At 42.0% G+C, this 18,933-nt stretch overlaps 1 protein-coding gene across 1 annotated transcript in view; it reads left to right on the forward strand.

Annotated features, from left to right (window-relative positions):
- The window catches only part of XYLB (xylulokinase), a gene marked incomplete at its 3' end in the record, with an annotated part of 89,056 nt that extends 84,469 nt beyond the window's left edge, over positions 1–4,587 (forward strand). The window contains exon 19 of the mRNA XM_080610467.1: positions 4,504–4,587. Within this exon, the coding sequence (XP_080466593.1) occupies positions 4,504–4,587 (84 nt within the window). The remainder of the gene's footprint in view (positions 1–4,503) is intronic.
- Between the last annotated feature and the right edge of the window lie 14,346 nt (positions 4,588–18,933).

Consider the following 18,933-nt stretch of genomic DNA (forward strand, 5'->3'; position numbering starts at 1 on the left):
GTAGATTAAAATTAGATAACCACCAGCATCACCTTTGTAATTTGTAAATTTTGACTCGCTCTAATCATTGGCTAACATACCATTGCAGGAGATAGAAGGATCCATGTGGATTGTTGCTTGCTGTAATAATTTGTAGCTGGTTTTGCTTTTAGAGAGAGGCAGGACAAAAATAAAAGCCCTGTTGAATTCATAGAATAGTTAAGCTTGGAAAGGAACTTAAGATCATCTAGTTCCAACCCCCTGCCATGGGCAGGGACACCTCGCACTAGACCATGCTGTCTAAGGCTCTCTCCAACCCAGCCTTGAGCACTGCCAGGAACGGAGCATTCACAACTTCCCTGTGCATCATGTCTTTATATTTCAGGGGGTTTTATTTCCTCTATTATCAACTAAACCAAATGGAAAAAGGAAATGGGAAGTTTAGAGCAAGTTTACCAATGGCTCAGAGCCCTAATGAAAAAACAACAGGTTTTGTTGCTTTTTGCATTTGGTCCCAAGCAGTGCTCTGTTACCTGTAAGAAGCAGAAGGCTGAAGAGCTGGTAGTGAATAAACTATTATTCAAGCTGCCAGAAGAGCAATCTTCTCTTCAGTATTGAGATAAGACTGCTACAACCTCTACTCTGCTGTTGAGCCAACACAGGCAAGACAACAATCTACAACTCAATTTTAGCTTGAAGTGATTCTTTTGTTGTCTCTCAAGAACAGTTGTCTATTTGCTGACGTAAGTCATAGGCTGGTGCCATGGTGAGAGGTGGTATGAGGATGACATACTTGATTTGCACTAGAGCACAAGGTAGTGCTTATTTGGATGTGTTTTCCAGGCAGGGCAGGTTAAGCTATTCCTTATTATAATGCAGTATTTATCATTAGCATTTTCTTAGTTATTTGTGGGGCTGTCAGAGTGGGGCCAGATTTTCCCAGGAGAGAAGTTTAGGGTTTGTAAATGAAGCCGTCACAGTAATGCAGAGCCATCTGAGTACTGCCGATGTTGTGGAGTAGGCTACAGAGATAAGCAGGAGAAGAGGCCATAATATAGCAAGGACAATTAAATTATGGACAATAATAAGGTTCATGTTGTGATACATGTAATTACTTTTGTTAAATATCATGGTTTGATACATAAGGTTTTGAGGCTATGACAGATAGGGTATTTATGTTCTTGAGTTTTTATGCATCGAGAGGTCTTTATTCCCTTTGGACCTCAATTATAAAAATAAATCTATATAATTGCCTCAAGATAAAGACCCTGGAATCGCTTAGGAGGATTTGCCTGAGGTTCTGCAGGGGCAGTTCAGTTGTGGCAGACACAGTGAAGAATCTTTCACAGACACAGCTGTGTGCGCTCTCAGGCCATATTCTCAGTCAGTGCAGTTTGGCTTTTCTTCTCCATACTTCATGAGAGCTGCTCTGCTTTGGCCCCAGACTTCAGCTGGTGTCAAGCTGGCGTATAATATACTGCTTGTGAAAAGCTTGTAGAAGTGGTGCACTTATCAGCCATGATGTACTGGTGGTAATACAGCCAGATTTCCTGAGGAAGAGGAGTTTAAGACTTTGGCTTAGCCCTCTGAACTGCACTGCTTTTTACCCCAGAGGAAAAAAATAGAGTACAAGGAATATTCTTAATTTTTTGTTTGCATTTCTTTCAGATGGTCCATAATGCAGCATTCATTTACACTAATGGACGAGAAGCTTATTGCAAATGCCTGAATTTTGTCAATTAGCAAGCTAAGTGCTTAAGTCCAATAAACAGGAAAAGAAACTGTATCAGTAAATGATGGTGTTCATTTATTTTGACACATTTTAATTTAGAATGATGTATTAACAATAATGCTTCCCAGCCTCCTAGTAAATATGCTGTTGTGTATTTTGTAGAAATACTGCTGGGTAAGTAATACAGAGCTTGTTTTCTCTGAGCTCGCTTACCAATGCAGCTTTGTTGTGCTGAATCTTTGCTGAGATGTGCTTAGAGTTTATCAGATTACTGAATAGCAAGTAAGAAATAGAGAGGCTTAGTTATAGATGATTCAGTGAATAAAGATGCTGGTTTTGTTTGACATACTGATACTGCCAGTTATAGCTGTAGTTGCCTGGTCAATATTTTTTGTACTCTGATGTGCATATTTAGGAGAAATGGGAGCAATAATACTCTTTGGGAACATGACAAGAATGTATATGTGTGTGTATATATATATATATACACTTCACTGAGCCTGCAAGGCCCTCATGCAGTTGGTTAAAAATACCATGCTGAGACAAGTGGCGTTTCATAATAGGGGTTCATTGTATTTTCTAACCCCATAAATCTGCATAAATCTTCATGGATCTCATATCACTGTCCTGTGGAGAAGAGGAGTTGGGGCACATACATGTTAAATAACTTGCCCGGGGTCACTGAACAAGTCTGTTGCAGAAGAAGGAGCGAGTAGTTTTCTGTGTTTTAATCAGTGAAAGATACTGTAAGACCAGTCAGTCTTACAGATCTGTCACTGTGAAATGGATCTCACACCATCTCACTAGTCACCGTGAGATGGATTTTAAAACTGTCATAATGATGCCTTGGCTAGCAGACAGTGTCTCTTTCCCTTTGCTGTAGATGCTACTTCTTCCCCTCCATGTACTTAATCTGTTGTGGAAATGTACTCTAACTTCTGTAACATCTGATGGTAATAGGAAGGAGTTGATCTAAACAGGCTCCTGCAGAATTTGTCCATTAAGTCTCTGTCACATGTCCTTGTGGAAAGTGGAAGTGAGAATAAAGAGGTATTTCCAGGTTTCACTGATCAGACTGAAACCATCATTCAGGAAGAGTGAAACACAGGAACTGGGTATTTTGCCATTAACTGAAACACAAAACTGAAAGACACAATTTTTTTATCTCCTAGATTAGCAAACAGTGTGATTTTTATTTTTTTAAGTTCACCTGAGAAAGTGTGACTTGCAGACACTGAGACTGATGCAGGACTGTACATAAAACTGAGCAAGAACAACCCTATCTCTTCCTACAGCCTCATAGTTTACACTTGAAATACTTTCCTCCTGAGTTTTTCACGCAATACATACCCGGTTGTTGGCTGTGGATCTTACCCATATAAAATGCACTTAAATTGCACTTAAATGCTGGATCTCACTTATTGATGAGAGCAGTAATTCAGTTTGCTGGGTATGATTCATTATGGCTCTATAACCTCTGTGAACCTGGAGCCAGAAGCTAGACTGCCCTGTTTATGAATAGCATCAGTGCAGAGGGCTTGTAGACTAGACTGGCGGCCCCTAGGATTCATTGCGGCACGACCTTCTGGCATCCTCTTAAGGACTGCTCATGCCTATACCAGACCCCACACTGGCTCCTGGAAGTCCCTTCTTTGTGCTCAAGCTAGCAAATGAGTGAATCTGTTCTGGTATGACTTGTCAAACTACTGATTTTATTAGATGGATGGTTCAGAAAGAGGAGATAAGGAAGGAGGTGTATCTCCAAGATGTAGATGAAGCACGGTTTTAGGTTGGAGCCAGCAGTAGGGCTGTTCAGGCTTTCTGCTGTGTAACCTGGTCATATACTAGCAGCTCATCTTCTGTGATGCATCCTGTGATGAATTTGAAGCAAAGGAGAAAAAAAGAAAAAAGTAATGAATGATACAAATCCCTACATGGATTTTGCCAATATCCAAAAGCATAGGGTGTATTTGAATCTGGTGTTTTGATTCTTCTTTTTATGGTTGTAACAATTAATTCCTGAAGAATTCTAGCTAATAAAATACAAAAAAAGCTACTCAGATACTCGGTTTAGTTGTGGAAAGAAGTTGTGTCTCCATTTGTCCTCCAGAGTGTGGGACCAGGGATTGATGAATCTGGTCATGGAGCAGATTGTAGATGTTAAAATTCATGGCTGTGGAAAGTGTGAAAGAGAGCATTTGATATTTCCATATCAAATAGATACGGAAGTACGAGAGTGGCAGGAGAGGGAGCGTGAAGTGTATTTTAGACTGATCTGGTCAGCGTATTAGCCAAGGAGGACCTTTCTTTTCTGACGATGGTGTTTGACTGTGCTAGAGGGTGGCAGTGTACTTATTAGCAAGGCCAAAGAGGATGGGACAGAGGCACTGATCCGTTGTGAGGTAGTGGAGGGAGGCAAGGACAGGATTTCTGCCTGGGTGATTAGGACAGCTATTACAGAGAGGGTATGTCAAACTGGGAGAGGTGACTTCAACTCTGAGTTGCTTCCACTGGAAGTAATGACTTCTGCTTATAGCAAGAAAGCAGTCACAATAAGAACCTGTGTGTGTCATAAAACCAATCAGCAAAGGAGATGGTAAAAATGACTGTGATATTTGAAGAAGGAAGAATCTGCAGCATTTCCTAAGCAAATAGGGGGAAAAAAACCACAGACCCTTAGGTACCTATGAAGATGCTGCATTTTTCAGGTCTGAAGATGTTTTTTTAACTGCAGCATGATTTAGAAGTCTAATTTTTCAACCTAGACATATTTATTTCTTTTTCCTATTTAGCTCTATCATCCACTTCTGAAAAGATATGCTGAACTTGAACAGAAGGTTATCTACAACCCAACCTCCTCTTGTCTTGCGAAATAGAAGCAAACAAAATTTATAAGCTGGCTGGAGTGGACTCCCAAGGAGAAGATCAGAGAAGATTTGCTCAGAATTCACTGGAGTTGTTTAAATCATTTTGTTCCTCTTCGTAGACAAATAATTTTTAAGTGTCTGTGTTTGTGTTGGTGGAAAAAATTACATTGTGATTGAAAACCTGATTAAAAAGCATCATATTGCTCTGTGTGTTTGTGACTTCAATTTTTCTTAGGTACTTTTCGCATCATCTTCACTGTTTAGCTGGATGTCAAGTTCCTTGTATAGATGAATCACTCTATCCACCTCTGTCAACTTTGATTTCATGTGTTTAGCATGGCAGCCTCTGCATGAGGTTCTAGCACAATATCTTAATTCTACAACTTCTACTTAAGTTGTTTGAGACTATGTACATCTGTAACTCATCGATGTTTATGTCTTTGCCTCCATGAAACCAAGAGAAAGCACAAGTATACTGACTTAATTCCATCGTTCTTTAATATGTGGGATATTTGTGGTGTGAAGGCTGATTAAAGTCTTTAAAGACTCCCTGGGATCTTCATAGAAGGTGAATTCTTGTTACATGACACTATGGAAAGTCTGTTGTGTGATAAAACATGACGTAGTTGGATTTTATAAATTGAGGATAGCACAGAGGCCTCATGATACAGATGACATTACACAGGGTTTCACTTGGCATCAGTTCTGTAAAAAAAAGAAAATAAGGGATTTTATAAAATAAAAAAGTGAGAAGTGTTACATGTTTCCTTCATGTTTCAAAGAGCAGAATCAGTTCATCAGCACACTGGTTTAGGGTTATTCCTTTTTCCTTTCCTCCTTCAGGTGTCATGGCTGTGGAACATTTTGTGTTATCCTGAGTGCAACTGCAGAAATAGGGCTCTGGCTTCGCTAATATCCCATTTCTTTCTTGGAGATACTGAGCAGAACTGCTGACTATCTTACTCGGTTGCTACTCTTTAAATGTTGTAGTCTAGATTAAGCAGCATTTAGCTGAGAAAATCTAAAGAGAAAATACAAGCCAGGACATTTTTCAACAGAGATGCATGGAAGTCGCAGAATTGGAGTAAACATCCTAGTTCACCCTGTCCAGGTGGGAAGGTTTAACTGCATTCTGCAGTGCCAGTATCTTTCCCTTAGGATAAAATTTCTTCTGGGAATAAACCAGACTTATTTAATGAAAGTGACTGAAGCCTTTCTTTCCTTCTTGTAGAAATGTGCCTAGGAAATAAGCCAGGGAATTGCAGGGAATAGAGGATCTCTACTGAGTATTTGAGAGCTGGATTATGGAGCTGAGCTGGGTGACTCAGATTTGTATTCTTCATATTAAGGTGGTACAGGAGCACTCTCGCTGTCCCTACCTCACCTCTGTGATGAGGGTGGGAACCCCTTGCCATGATTCACCTCTGGAGTGGCAAGGAAATGGGCATGTTCCCCCTTTGCTCTCCCTTTTATGTGCTTCATTTGCAAGAATGAACGGTGCCTCTTCTTTTTGTTCACAACTGAATAATTATAACTTCTCTTGTTATTAGCATGATTACTCAGGAAAGTCAAGAATTACATTTCCGAGTTTCTAAAGCAGGCTTCTTTTAAGCAATTGCTTTAAAAGGCAGCATTAGAAATACACATATATCTCTTTTATGTGCTTATTATTCTAGGTCCCAAGGTACAGTGCTAAAATGTATAATACTTCTCACAGGCCTCCACTGTCAGCAGTTGCTTTGTCATTGAGCCCGGCTGTAGAAAGGTACAGCAGGATTCATTAATTCAACTTAAACAATGCCTACTAGTTTAAGCAGCATTTACCATCATCATTAATCTTTCATTCTGCCTGGTTACTGGGTTGACATCCAAGGGTAACCACACAGGGAAGGGATTCAGAGGGGTGTTTCAGCTTTGTGCAGTTTTGCTGACAATTTCTTGAGTAGCTCATTTGGCTTATCAGAGTGAGAAGACTGATGTGTCTTGTAGCCTTGTGGCTTTATTTGCCCCTGAAATGGGAGACTAGGGGTCAATTTCTTACTCAGTCAAAGGAGGTTAAAGCTTGTATTTCCCAGCTGATACCACATGTTAGAACACTTCTAGATGGTTTCTAGGGTTGGATCTAGGTGATCTTTAAGGTCCCTTCCAACCCAAACCATGCTGTGATTCTATTATTCTAGATAATATGTTGGCTCCTAGCAAAGTGTTATGTGGTGCTAGTAGGATGTTGTTTAGATGGTTTAATGACTTTCTGGGCCTGAGCTCTTTTCTGGGTAGGAGGAAAGATACATGTCATTTTCATTTGAGCTGAGTTGGGGCTTTCTGATGTGTTCCATGTTAGCATTAAAACACTGTTTCCTCAAGGTAGCTGGTGCACTGTGTACTTGGAGCAGGAGTCTGAGAAAAGACTCAGATGCATGGGCTCCCAGGAGTTGAACACCACTGAATTATAGTATTGCTGTGGTGATGGGTTTATTAGGGCTGGCCTCTGAGGAATGGTGTCTGGTGTATAAGAATTTATAGACAAGCTCTTTTTTTTTTTCCAGCTCTCCGAAGTTGCACATGTTCACTGACTAGTGTCAGATAGAATAAGACTCAATAAATCTTCCCCTTGAAAGGTCCTTTGAAGAAATGCTGCTGTAAGACTCCCACCACTCTTTTCTTTTTGTCTTTCCAGGAATGCACATTAGCTTGCCAAGGAACCACAGGCTCTTGTGCCCATCCCCCAGTGATAGAAGTATCTGGTGCCCTTTGTTTTCCAAAATCACGTTGTCTTTTTGCCAGCTTGCCTACCTTATGTTATTCTGGTTGTCTGGAGTAGAGAGGTTACTGACTTAATTAACATCTTAGGTAGCAGGAATCTAAAGGAAAGACACTGTCTTCTACCTCAACGTATTTGATGGGGGTTGATTCCCTTCCTTTCCCATAAGTGACCTTACTGTTCTTCAAGGTGAACAACATGGCATCCCCATCTTGTCTGGATGGAAGGTTAGCTTCTGTGTTGAAAGACCTGCTGAGCTATTCCCAGTCTAAACTAATCTGTTGAAAAATTGATACCATCTTGACTGCCGCAAGGAGGTTGTTCATCGCTGTCTAACCTCACAGCTAAAACTAACCTTTAGTCTTGCACAACTAAAGCCACTCTAGGCTGGAGATGGGCAATGGTGTTACATGGAAAAATCCAAGCAGCTTCCTTAGTTCAATGGCCTTATGCCCTCACCCATCTAGCAGAGCTGCACTGGATTCACCCACAAGCTGCTGGTGTACCATGACCCAAAGACAAACTGTTTTCATTGCAGCCTGAAGTCTTTAAAGTCTTTTGTGATGCAGCTGGAAACAAACAGGGAAAATGTTTGCTTTTTCTTAAGGGATCAGTCTGAGAGCTGGAGCTCTGATTGAATAAGTAATGTACTGAAAAAGTCTATGCTCTGTCAGTGCTTTAATGAGTAATTGAGCTGAATGCTGCCATGTGTGATCCCAGTGGGACCTTTCTGTTTTTCAGCTTTCTTTACCTTCGGAGTTGCAGCTACCACCACAGATCACAGAGCAGTGCAGTGAAGGATGTGTATCTAAAATCACAAAAAGACAAAGCAGAACTCTGAACAAATCATTTGTTTTATCTGTATTTCTATTACCTTGGTCACTAGACTGCTGCATGCAGGTTAGGGGCTGAGGTAAGGGAAGAGTAACATTTTAGAGAAGTAAACTGTCTGCTGTTGGTGCTTGTTATGAATATGGGGCCAAATTATAACCCCTTCCCTAACAGAAAGGTGTTATTTGGATTTTTCTTCTCCTCAGCTGCTGATTTTTCATATAACCTCTCTGATTTTTTGTGAGATCTCAACCCTCATGTTAAATTGGGTTGAAAACAAACATATGGCTAAAGATGAAAAGCAGGTGGGTGGACATTCACTCAGACACCAGGGAATCACTATCTCCTAAGGAGCATTTTCTTAAGCAGCTTCTCTGAAGGTGACTGCTTCCACATGGCTTGAAATTTTAGTAGTGTTCTACTTTTGTGCAAGTTGGGTACAAAATCATACCTGCACCAAAGGATCTTACCTTGTTATTACTTTACACTCATCTTGTACAGGTCAAAATCAGAGAGTGATGTGCAAGGTAAAAGAACTTTGGATGAATTTTTCTGGTAACCTGCTTTTTTTCTGAGCTTATTTGCCTGGGTTATTCAGAGTAGTTACAACCTCTGCACACCTTCTGTGCTTGTATTACAGCCTAGGTCAAGCCTCTTTGGTTAGGCACTTCAAGGGGTTTAGCTTTGAGTCACCAATGCTTACATTACCAGAATGTATGACTTGTAGATTATTTTTTTCACTTTGGAGCATTTTTTACCTCTCCTGCAGCAGATACGACCTTTTCTTGTACATGCTTTGCCTTGTTAGCTGTTTCCACTTCTGTGGGACGCTAAGAACTTCTCTTACATGACACTTCCCTGAGTGAGTGTGTCTCCTCCTGAAATCCAGACCCAAGAGTCATTTTGCTTTACTTGTTCTTCAGCTCCTCTGTGGCTTCTTAAAGTTGGCTTTGGCAAACAGAATGATGCTTCTGCACTGATCCCAGACTTCAGGGTATGTATCAACCATTGTGGGACCTTGACAATTTCGTTCAATATTCTTGAACCATATCGCTGAGGTGTAAGGGTAAAGGAACAGCTGTTGTTGCTTATAGATACTCCTATGATCTCTGATTTTACTCTTTTGCTAAGTTGCTTCATCCATTGATCTGTCAGCCTGCCCATTAGGACAACTGGGGATATTTTTAATTGCATACAATATTTCTTGCTCTAAGATTTTTAGATGACAGGTATTAGTGATATGTTATTTGTTATGATGCTCTGATTAGCTCTGCTTTTGTTTGGTATGTTGTGCCTTAGTAGTCTGTAATGCGTCCGTCTGGTTGTCGTTTCTCTTTTCAGCCAAACAGAAGTCTGTGGTCACTCAGGTGTGGGATTCATCTGACCAGTGTAGACATCTGTGTCTGCTATCATATGGGCTCCTTTTATAATCAGAGAGCACCACAAGGGAGAGGAGCTTCTTTCTGTTATTCATTTTATCTTATGGCAGATGTCTACAACAGATCAGATGATTTGTCTCTCGAGTGAGCCATTTCTCCCTGCTGAGTAGAAAGGCAGTGGTGTGGAGCAGAGGACAGAAAAAGCCAGTTTTACTTCTTGTGCCAAAACTCCTGAAGACTTGATTGAAAACTGGTCTCAACTTTGCGGAGAAGATTTGTCCCCAGTTACCATTGTACAACTGAGAAAGCTTTCTTGTTCCAGGACTGCTCTGTTTTTACTGTCAAATTCAAATTCAGCTTCCTTCAGACAGTCCTCTCTATGCACCTGCATGGAAAGATCCAGCAGACATAGGTCGGGAGCTTTGTTACTTACATTCTTGCTTTTTGTCCTTGTGTTGCATGCCCTTGCTTGTGTTTATCCCTTCGAGCTGGACTCTTTCAGGCATTTGTGTTATGCCCGCCAGCTCAGTACCCTGCTTCAGTGAAAGACAGCTCCCTTAAGACTTATACAAGCATTGCACAGGAAAACAAAGGTCTGTTCAACTTGCTGTTTGGAGACAATATTTACTCTTTGACTGACATGTATGCACTACCCTTGTGAAACCTTAACTCTGTTCAAGATCTGATTGGTGAATTGGAAGGTGGAGTTTTCTTAAAAAAATAGCCTAAGCCATGCTGTATAACAGAAGGGTTTAGATAGAGAAACAGAGCAGAAATGGAGCTGCTTCTTAGCTGAGGACTTTTATCTTAAAATGAAATATATTGCAGAAAACAAGCAAGAAGCAAAGGATCCTCACACAACTTTGGTATCACAGCTTATGCCTCTTGAGAGAATCTCTTCACACTGCTGCCATAGATTGTCAGGTTAGGATGGGACATTCCCCTGTCACTCCTGGTACCCTTTCTACACAAGATTCCTGCCCTACTTGAGGACAGTTGTATATAGCAGAAATACCCTTTTGATCAAGAAAGATGCTGTTGAAAGTCAACAATATGTTTTCCAGATTTCCATTTCTTATCCTAATTATTCTGGTCTCTCGTATTGTTATCCCTTAGAATAAATGCCTACTCAGGCAGAGGGAAGACACCGAATGCAGCTAATTCAATATGTGACTTAATCAGACAGTTCAACTGAATGAATAAGCAAATAAGCTACATTTCAAGACCTCCCTTGCTGTGAATGTGGTTTTTTTTTCAGAATGACTCTTGGCTCAGAGGGTACGGCCGTTGTTTTTCGTTTGTTCCATCTCGCTGTGTTTGCAGCACAGCAGACTCTCCCAGAAGCCTTTCAGCAGAGGCTCATTTTGCTGTTTACCCAGTGAATACAGATTTTTCATTTGGATCTGTGTTGTGTGCGGTTTTGGCATGCTTTATAAGTGGACCGGTTAAACAAGTGCTGCAAACAACTGCCCCTGCCTATTGGTAGTCAACCCTCATTGTTCGCCATGAGCCACCATGGGCAACTGCTTCCTGTAAAGGCCAGAGTAAATGTCAAGAAACTCTTTTCTTTCTCTCTTGGCCCAGAAACATTGCTATAACTCCGATTCACTGGACAGGCCGTGTTGGATTATCAATGGTATGAGTATTTTGGGGTAAGGATTGCTGATGTTGAGCCAGATTCCCTCTGTGAGAAATCACTGAGGTGAGACTGGGCAGGTGATTTATATCAAGTTCTGCATTTGTAATTTATACATTGAATCTTTAAAGTAAATTAACTTTCTTAGATGAGTGAAAACCATGTGTTTAGAGGGGGAGGAAGAATGCATATGGGCTTGTGAACTGCTTGGTGGGGTGACCCATGTACTCAGTCAGGCTCCCTTTTTTTCTGATCTGATCTATCTTGCTTTTATTTATCTCTACAGCAACCCAGCATCATGGGAGATACAGGAGCTTCCTCCAGCCTGCCAGCACTGGCCTGCAAACTGGGACCTGGGGTCAAACCCACCACGCAGAGGTAGCACCCAGAGCTCTCTACTCCAGATGATGTGCTGCCGTCCTGGGGCTGTTGTCTAAAAAGCTGACAGCTTTGCACCCATTGCTTTTAGTTGAACATGAGGCTCTTTGGGGGCTGAGTTGTGATTATTAGAAACTCTGAGTATGACCTGGCCATGAAGAAGGTGAATGTTATCCTTGAGCTTACCCCTGCGCCTTTCTTGTTGAGATGTGAACACTGCCTCATGCAAGACTTTGGTAAGACCCAGCCTGGGAGGGGATTTACAAATCTGCTCACTTGTGCTCAAGAATGCAGAATTAAAACTGAATCAGGTGAGGAAGAGGGCTGATATGTTGAACAGGGGAAAGGAAAGGCTGTCCTAGAAGAGGAGACTAAAAGCCTAGCTTGCTTTGCCTGGCAAGTGGAAACTGTGAGGTGAGCCCATCGCTCAGTAAAACCCCTTTGGGTTAGGGGTGTAAAGAGCAGGTGGAAAGCTATTCAATCCAAAGAACAATGTTGGCACACAAGCAACTGGCACATACTGGTTGGGAATAAATTTGAACTGGAAATTTGGAGTAAGGTGGGTGTGAGGTGCCGAAGCACCTATTGTACTCTGTGTGTGGTGCCAGGAATATAGAGCCCCGTACCTGCAGCATGACATTTTGTAAGGCTATAACATGGTGTCAGAAATCCTGTGCTGAAAACCGCATTTAGTTTGGACTAGTAGTGACCTTTAGAGAAGCTGGTTGTTTGCCATGTGGACAGAGTGGGGTTTCACACTTGATCTCTTTTGAATTTCCTTCTTGACTGTGTTTGGTTTGTGGGAAGGAGCTAGTATGGAAGGGACAAATAAATGGAAAGCTTCCAACTCTAATTCTTAAGCTTGGAACATATAATAGCCCCGTTTGCTATCAGTTTGTTGGGCTAGTCCTCTACAAAGAAGAGAAATTTACCCCACGGCAATCTTTCTTCACTAGAACCCTGCAAAAGGAAGTGAGGTTTAATTAGCATTTTAAAGTGGACAGCCTTGAAGTTAATGATATTCAATAAAGAAAAATCATTTTAACCTTATTTGCACTTTTCAATCTACTTATTAGAGGCCATCTGTTATATTTTAAGCAAGAGCACTGGGAGCTAAACTCTCAGATTGTCAAATGAGGTTTTAACTGGCTAAGCAGAAGGGAAAGAGCAGGCTGCCTTAAATGAGCAGTTAGACTGTTCTTCAATTTCTCACTTTTGTGTCAAAAAGCAAATGGTCACCATTTCAAGTAACAGTTGGGTTGCGACAACGACATCTGTTTTTACAGGTGCTGATGAGTCCTGGGAAATGTCAGTTGTCCTCAGATATCAGATATGGTCCAACATGGGTGAAATTTGAAGAGTCAAAACGAAGATGAAAATGGTGAGGGGTGTGAAGGGCAAGAGTAAGGATTTCAAAGTAAATTACCAAAAAAGAAAAAACGGGAACAGATTGATTTGCTGCTGCATAGGTTGGCTAACCTAGTGACAAAGGGCACGGTAAAAGCTGAGGCTCTCTTTGCTTTTGTCATTACCGGCAAGATCTGCTGTCAAGTTTCTTTACCTTTGTACCTAGTGGCAGAATTTAGGGGAGATAGATACTACCTGTAGAAGTGGAGGATCAATTTAGGGACTACTGAAGCAAAATGGTCATACATGAGCGCATGGGACCAGATGGGATGTGTTCGAGGGTGCTGAGGAAGCTGGTTGATGTCATTGTGAGACTGCTCTCTAACATCTCTGAAAGGTGGTGATGACAGTGGAAGGTCTCCAGCCACTGGGAGGAGGCTAATGTTAAGATTCCCACCATATTTTTGGGAAGCTGGGTGTTTTCCCTGTGTCCCTGGCAGGACAGGAACCAAACCTTGATCTCCAAGGTCTCATGAGAATAATTTAAATACTGGGCCACCCATAATTCCTCCTGGAGGGTTGGGAAAGGAAAGCAAAATGCCTTCTCAAAATCTATTTAAAAATCTATGGCAGCCAGTACAGCTGGTGCTGTGTATCTGGATTTGGAACTGTACATTTGTCTATGGATGTTAGCAATCCCTCTGGATTTGATAATAGATGCTGCTCACCTGAGCAGAGGCTCTGAATCCTGCTGTCTGGGGGATTTGGCTGCAGTGGTTTTAAATTTACGGTGCCCAGAGTGGGGGTGGAATAATCCCTTTAATCCTTTTCGCAAACGAACGCAGAATGTGATCAATGCCATGATACCCTGTTCCTCAGGAGCAGCAGCAACTTAAATTGCTACAGGCTGAATCCCTTCAGCCTGGAGATTTGAAGATTGATCCTACAATTATGTGAAAATTTAGAACTTGGCATCACTCCTGTGGGTCATCCCACTGAAGTTAAGGTGAGGTTGACTCCTCTATGTGAGGTTTTGTGGGTATCCCAGATTTGCTAGGGATTGAGCCCACCAGCTCCTGTTGATGCTCTGCAGCCAGCTGTGTTTCTGTCCTGTGAGGAGAGTTACAGCAACAGAAGGAAGGAGAAATGATCCAAACAAAAGAAACAGGGCAGAAACATAAACTAGATCACGTTGATTCACAACAGCACTTGATCATTAGTGAGAAAACCCCCACTAAACCAAATGAACTATGAAGTATCTGTAGCAGTGAAATCCATCTGCCAACAATGTTATCATAAAAAATAGCCATGGGGACTATTAGTTTGCTGTAAGCACTAAAGCTGAATGTGTGTGCAATAAAATAGCTTTTATAAAACCTTGCTTTTGTGTCATTCCAAGCCAAAATTCTATTTTGTGTTCAGATCTATAGAGGAAAAAAACCCCACAACTTGAGGTGACTTTTGTTTTAAGACTCTTAAATTTATAACTGAGCTGGCTAAAATGCTTTTCATCAAAGTACAAAAGTTTCATGCTGTAATTAATGGCAAGTGATATCTAAGGCAATAAAACACCATCATTTGAGTGTTCTTACAAGACTATTTATGACTGGATATTGAAACTGATAATGATTCTGCCATTTGTCCTCATAATTTATTATTCCAAGGAGAGGCAAGTGGTGTTAAGGGTTCACGATCCATTTTATAGAAAGAGTGCTGAATTCAGCTTTTATGGGTGTAAATGACAATGTTTGGTGCTCTGTGGAAAATGTGCATGTGACAGTGAGTACAGACCCTACTGAGGGGTTCGAGATGGGGGGTGTTAATGCTTTTTCTTAGAGAGCAGAAGTCCCTGGCTGTCTGATCCAGTTGCAAGTAGCCTTACTGGGACCAGTGCAACGACTTAGTTATTGTCTTAGTAGGACCCCTTGGAAGCCCAGGACAGGATTTTTCTGGATATCTTCTACCTGGTTTCTGAGCTAGATGATCTCATGAAGTATCACTTTGTCCAGCCAAAGCTGAATATACTATAAACAACCTAATCCAAAGCCTATGGAAGATAATGGAAAGAATTAGTGGCATTGGCAAGTCTTGTGACAGGCTAAAACAACGGCTTAACTCTGGGGAAGGCTTTCCTTGATCTTGCAAAGTGCCAGCCAGACTGTATCCCTTTAAGCACAGCCCTTTCATATTGCACCGGGCTGAGGCTGATTTACTGAACACGCAGGCTCTGATCCTTACCTTATTCAGGCTCATGTAAACCTGAAGGAATGTCTTTAAAGTCAGTGTTGATGCAACTAATGGAAAATCTGAGTGAAGTCAGACCTTGGGTTTTTCTTTTTGGAATGAAGTCTGAAAAGCAGAGATGATGCTTCAGTCTGCCAAACTCACAGACCCGAAACTATAGCTTTCTGGTTTTCCCCAGCCTGCTGTTCATTTGCTGTGGAATAAGGTACTGTAGGTAAAGATTTACACTTCCATCAATAGCCTTAGCAGCAGTCTAATGAGTTTCTTGCTGCTTTGCAAATAGCTTGGAGTGAATCTGATGCCACAAAAGCAGAGAGCAGGATGTGACCGATTTTCTTTGCCTTTCATGAGCTGTGGTCCCTTTCTTCTTCCTTTACACCTCCCCTCATTTATTCTAATCATCATGTCAAAAGGGAAGTCACTCCTTTATTGGAGGTTATCTGTGTCAAGGGAAGTTATGTTTCCATCAGTACCAGGGGGCCCATCAGCAGATGAAGATGGAGAGCAGTGACTCAGAATGACTTTGAAGCAACACCCAGCAGCAACTGAAGACAAGAACATAACCTTAGCTGACAGCTGAAATAACCTGATACACAAATAAAACTGCTCTGCTAAATTATGCATCTTTTTACTCTTGGCTGTTCTTAAAGGAAGGGGACTGGGTGAGTGTTTTCTAGGCATGCCTCTTCTTTTTCCCATGCTGGGAGCTGAGTGACAGATGCACACTGATGGAGCATAGTGCATTGATTTTTGTGGCTGTAGTGCTTTATGCTGAAAAGAAATACAGCTTTTAAAACGATGGAGGGCCGCTATTCAAAGAAAAAAAGTGAGGCATATGGGTGAGTTTTGCTGAATGCACCTTAGTTATCTGCTTTGAGTTAAGCACCTGCCTAAATGCTTTGTTGACCAGCATCGATGGGAATACATTTAACGGTAAGTTTGAGTTGAACTAAGTAATGGCTAAAGAACAACCAAGAAAAATGAGGTAATAGGGATATTGAGAAAAATCTCTCTCTGTTTCACTAATCTTTGTAAACCAAGGCACAATGTGTTAACTTTAAAGCTTTTTCCCTAATGGCACCGACACAGATATGTGCCATTGCTTGTGCACTCATCTCTTTTCCCACTTGAAAAGTACGGACAGTGGAGTTTTGGTTGTCAGCAGTGTGCCCAGGCAAACTGCATCCTGGATGCATCAAACACAGCATGACCTGGCAAGTCAAAAGAGGTGATTATCACACTGTATCAAGCGTTGGTGCAGCCTCACTTTGAGTGCTGTGTGCAGTGCTGGGACCCACAGTTTAAGAAGGATATGAAGGTCCTTGAATGCATCCAGGGGAGGGCAACAAAGCTGGTGACAGGGCTGGAAGGAATGTCCTATGAGGAGCAGCTAAGGACTTTGGCCTTGTCTACTCTGGAGAAAAGAAGGCTCCCTACAGCCCCCTGATGAGGGGAGGTGGAGATGGAGGTGCTTCTCTCTTTTCCCTGAGATCCAGTGATAGGACATATGGGAATGGTTCAAAGCTGCACCAGTGGAGGATCAGACTGGACAGTAGGAAGTATTTTTTTACCAAGAGAGTGTTCAAACACTAGAACAGGCTTCATAGAGAGGTGGTCAATGCCCCAGTCCTGTCAGTGTTTAAGAGGTGTTTGGACAATGCCCATTGGTCAGCCCTGAATCAGTCAGATAGTTGAACAGGATGATTGTTGTAGGTCTCTTCCAACTGAAATAGTCTAGTCTATTTCTAGATGATAGCTGGTTTCAGCTCCTTAATTTTACAACAGCTCAGGCTGTTTCTCTTGTCAGTGATTTCACTCTGCTCTCACCAGCACAATCCCTGTCCAAACCTCCCTGAGATCCTGTGGCTGAGCCCTTGCCTGATGCAATTTCTCTGACAGTAAAGGAGATGGATAGATTGACCTAGAGCTTTCTTTTAATGGTTCTTATTCAAAACTTTTAGGAAGGGTGTGGGGAAGATGAAAGATGTCTCATTTGGTTTTGGTATTATTGCATTAGTTTTCCTGCTTCAGTAGTGCTGAACAGCTGTAGGCATGAACAAATGTGATGTTGCACTGTTGTACAAAAGTAGATCAAGTACAATGCTTGGGTCCCTGTTTATCTTCTTTTTGTGTCTTCTGTAAGCGCGTAACTAGAAAATGCAGCCCAATGCTATACATTCAGAGTCATGTGCTGCTCTTCCCTAGGCATCTGTTGTGGCAGACAAGATACAGAGCAGCATCAGCCTGGTTTGCAGCAAGGAGGACAGTATTTAGTCTCATTGCATTTTGCCAAGACCTGTTTTTAAAGTGATGTCCTATGAAGCATAGCTTCTGTAATGTTCTTATGGCAAGGCTGTATCTTTCTGTGATTACCAAAAGGGTTCAAGCGTTGCACATGTCTAGGAAACCGCAGTTTGCAAGTGGAAATGCCCGTGTAAGGGAATTGCTTTAACGTTTATCCTCCTGCCTTGCTTCTGATAGGGGCTGGTGATCTAGTCATAACTCTAATGTCTTGAACATGGCTTGAGTCACCACTCTAACTTTTGCTTGCTGGATTCATTTTTGGTGAATCTATGGTTTGAAAAGAAAGTTGATTTTAAGAAGGAATCTTACATCTTTAAGGGAGAAAAATAACACTTTCTAGAATATGCATATCAATTGAGAGTAATCTGACTCATGGATGGTCTCAGTCTTCTGTGAACATGTATCTACATCACAATATGACCATGCGATTTAGCATAACAGGCAATAGGAGTTTTAAAGGTCATTAAGGGGATACACCGGCTGATCTGCCTGCAAAAGCTTGCATAGATCCTGGCTCGGCCGGTGATTTTATGTTTCCCCCTCTCTTACACTAACTAGCAATAAAAATTTAAGCTGTGTAGCAAAAAATCCTTTTGTTTCAGGGGCCAGGCAAATGTTCCAGGTTTTGTGTTTATTTATAGGAGGTGAACTTGCTTGTGAGATGGGGTTTGTAAAATTGGTTCCAGCTTTACCCAGAGCTTAGCCAGATCCATGGCTTGCGTTACCAGCAGATGGTTTTCATGGGGAATATCTGGCTAGTGCAGAGGAGCAAAGACCATGGAGGAGAGCAGGTGGGGATCTAAAAGGTGGTGCAGGAGACACATGGCCCTGGGTTGCCCCCTACCTGAGCAGGGTCCTTGGGTATTGGACTAAAAAGACAAGGAAGAGCACGAGGCATGAGTGTAGAGGACTGTCTTTAGGGGACAAGGTTGCCGTAAACCAAACACAAAACTATATGCAGATCATACAGACCTCTGACATGTAAAAATGCCAGCAATGATGTGACAAGAAGGGGTAACCTTCAGCGGCACGGAGGTTGGTTAGATGCCAGCTCTCCAGGGTTGCCAGGGACACTCACATTAATGTGTTTGCAGTACCAGTCACAATATCCATCACAGCCTTTTGGGACTTGGCCTTGTCCTGTCTCTGATGGTTGGCAGTCCAGTTGCTGCTGGGACAGTTGTCCCACTGACACCATCCCAAGTGCTGATGGCCAGGCCACCAACTGCTGTCCCATGCCTGCATGGTCTGACCCCAAAACTCTTCTGTTTGCACAGCCCTGGAAGAGGAGGAAGTTTTTTGTTCAGTAGCATTTGTGTAAGTGGTCCCAGATCCTCCCTGCAAGGGGAAGGTGCTCTCTGGCTTGAGGGAAATTGAGGGTTTATTATTTCCTCTGGCCTGTGCTCTGCATTGGCCCCCTGGGTTCAATGATAATGTGAACTGTCATCCTGAGAAATATATGGGTGCCTGTTTAC

The sequence above is a fragment of the Psittacula echo genome (genome assembly GCF_963264785.1).
Source record: "Psittacula echo genome assembly, chromosome: 2".
In the NCBI taxonomy this organism is placed as follows: Eukaryota; Metazoa; Chordata; class Aves; order Psittaciformes; family Psittacidae; genus Psittacula; species Psittacula echo.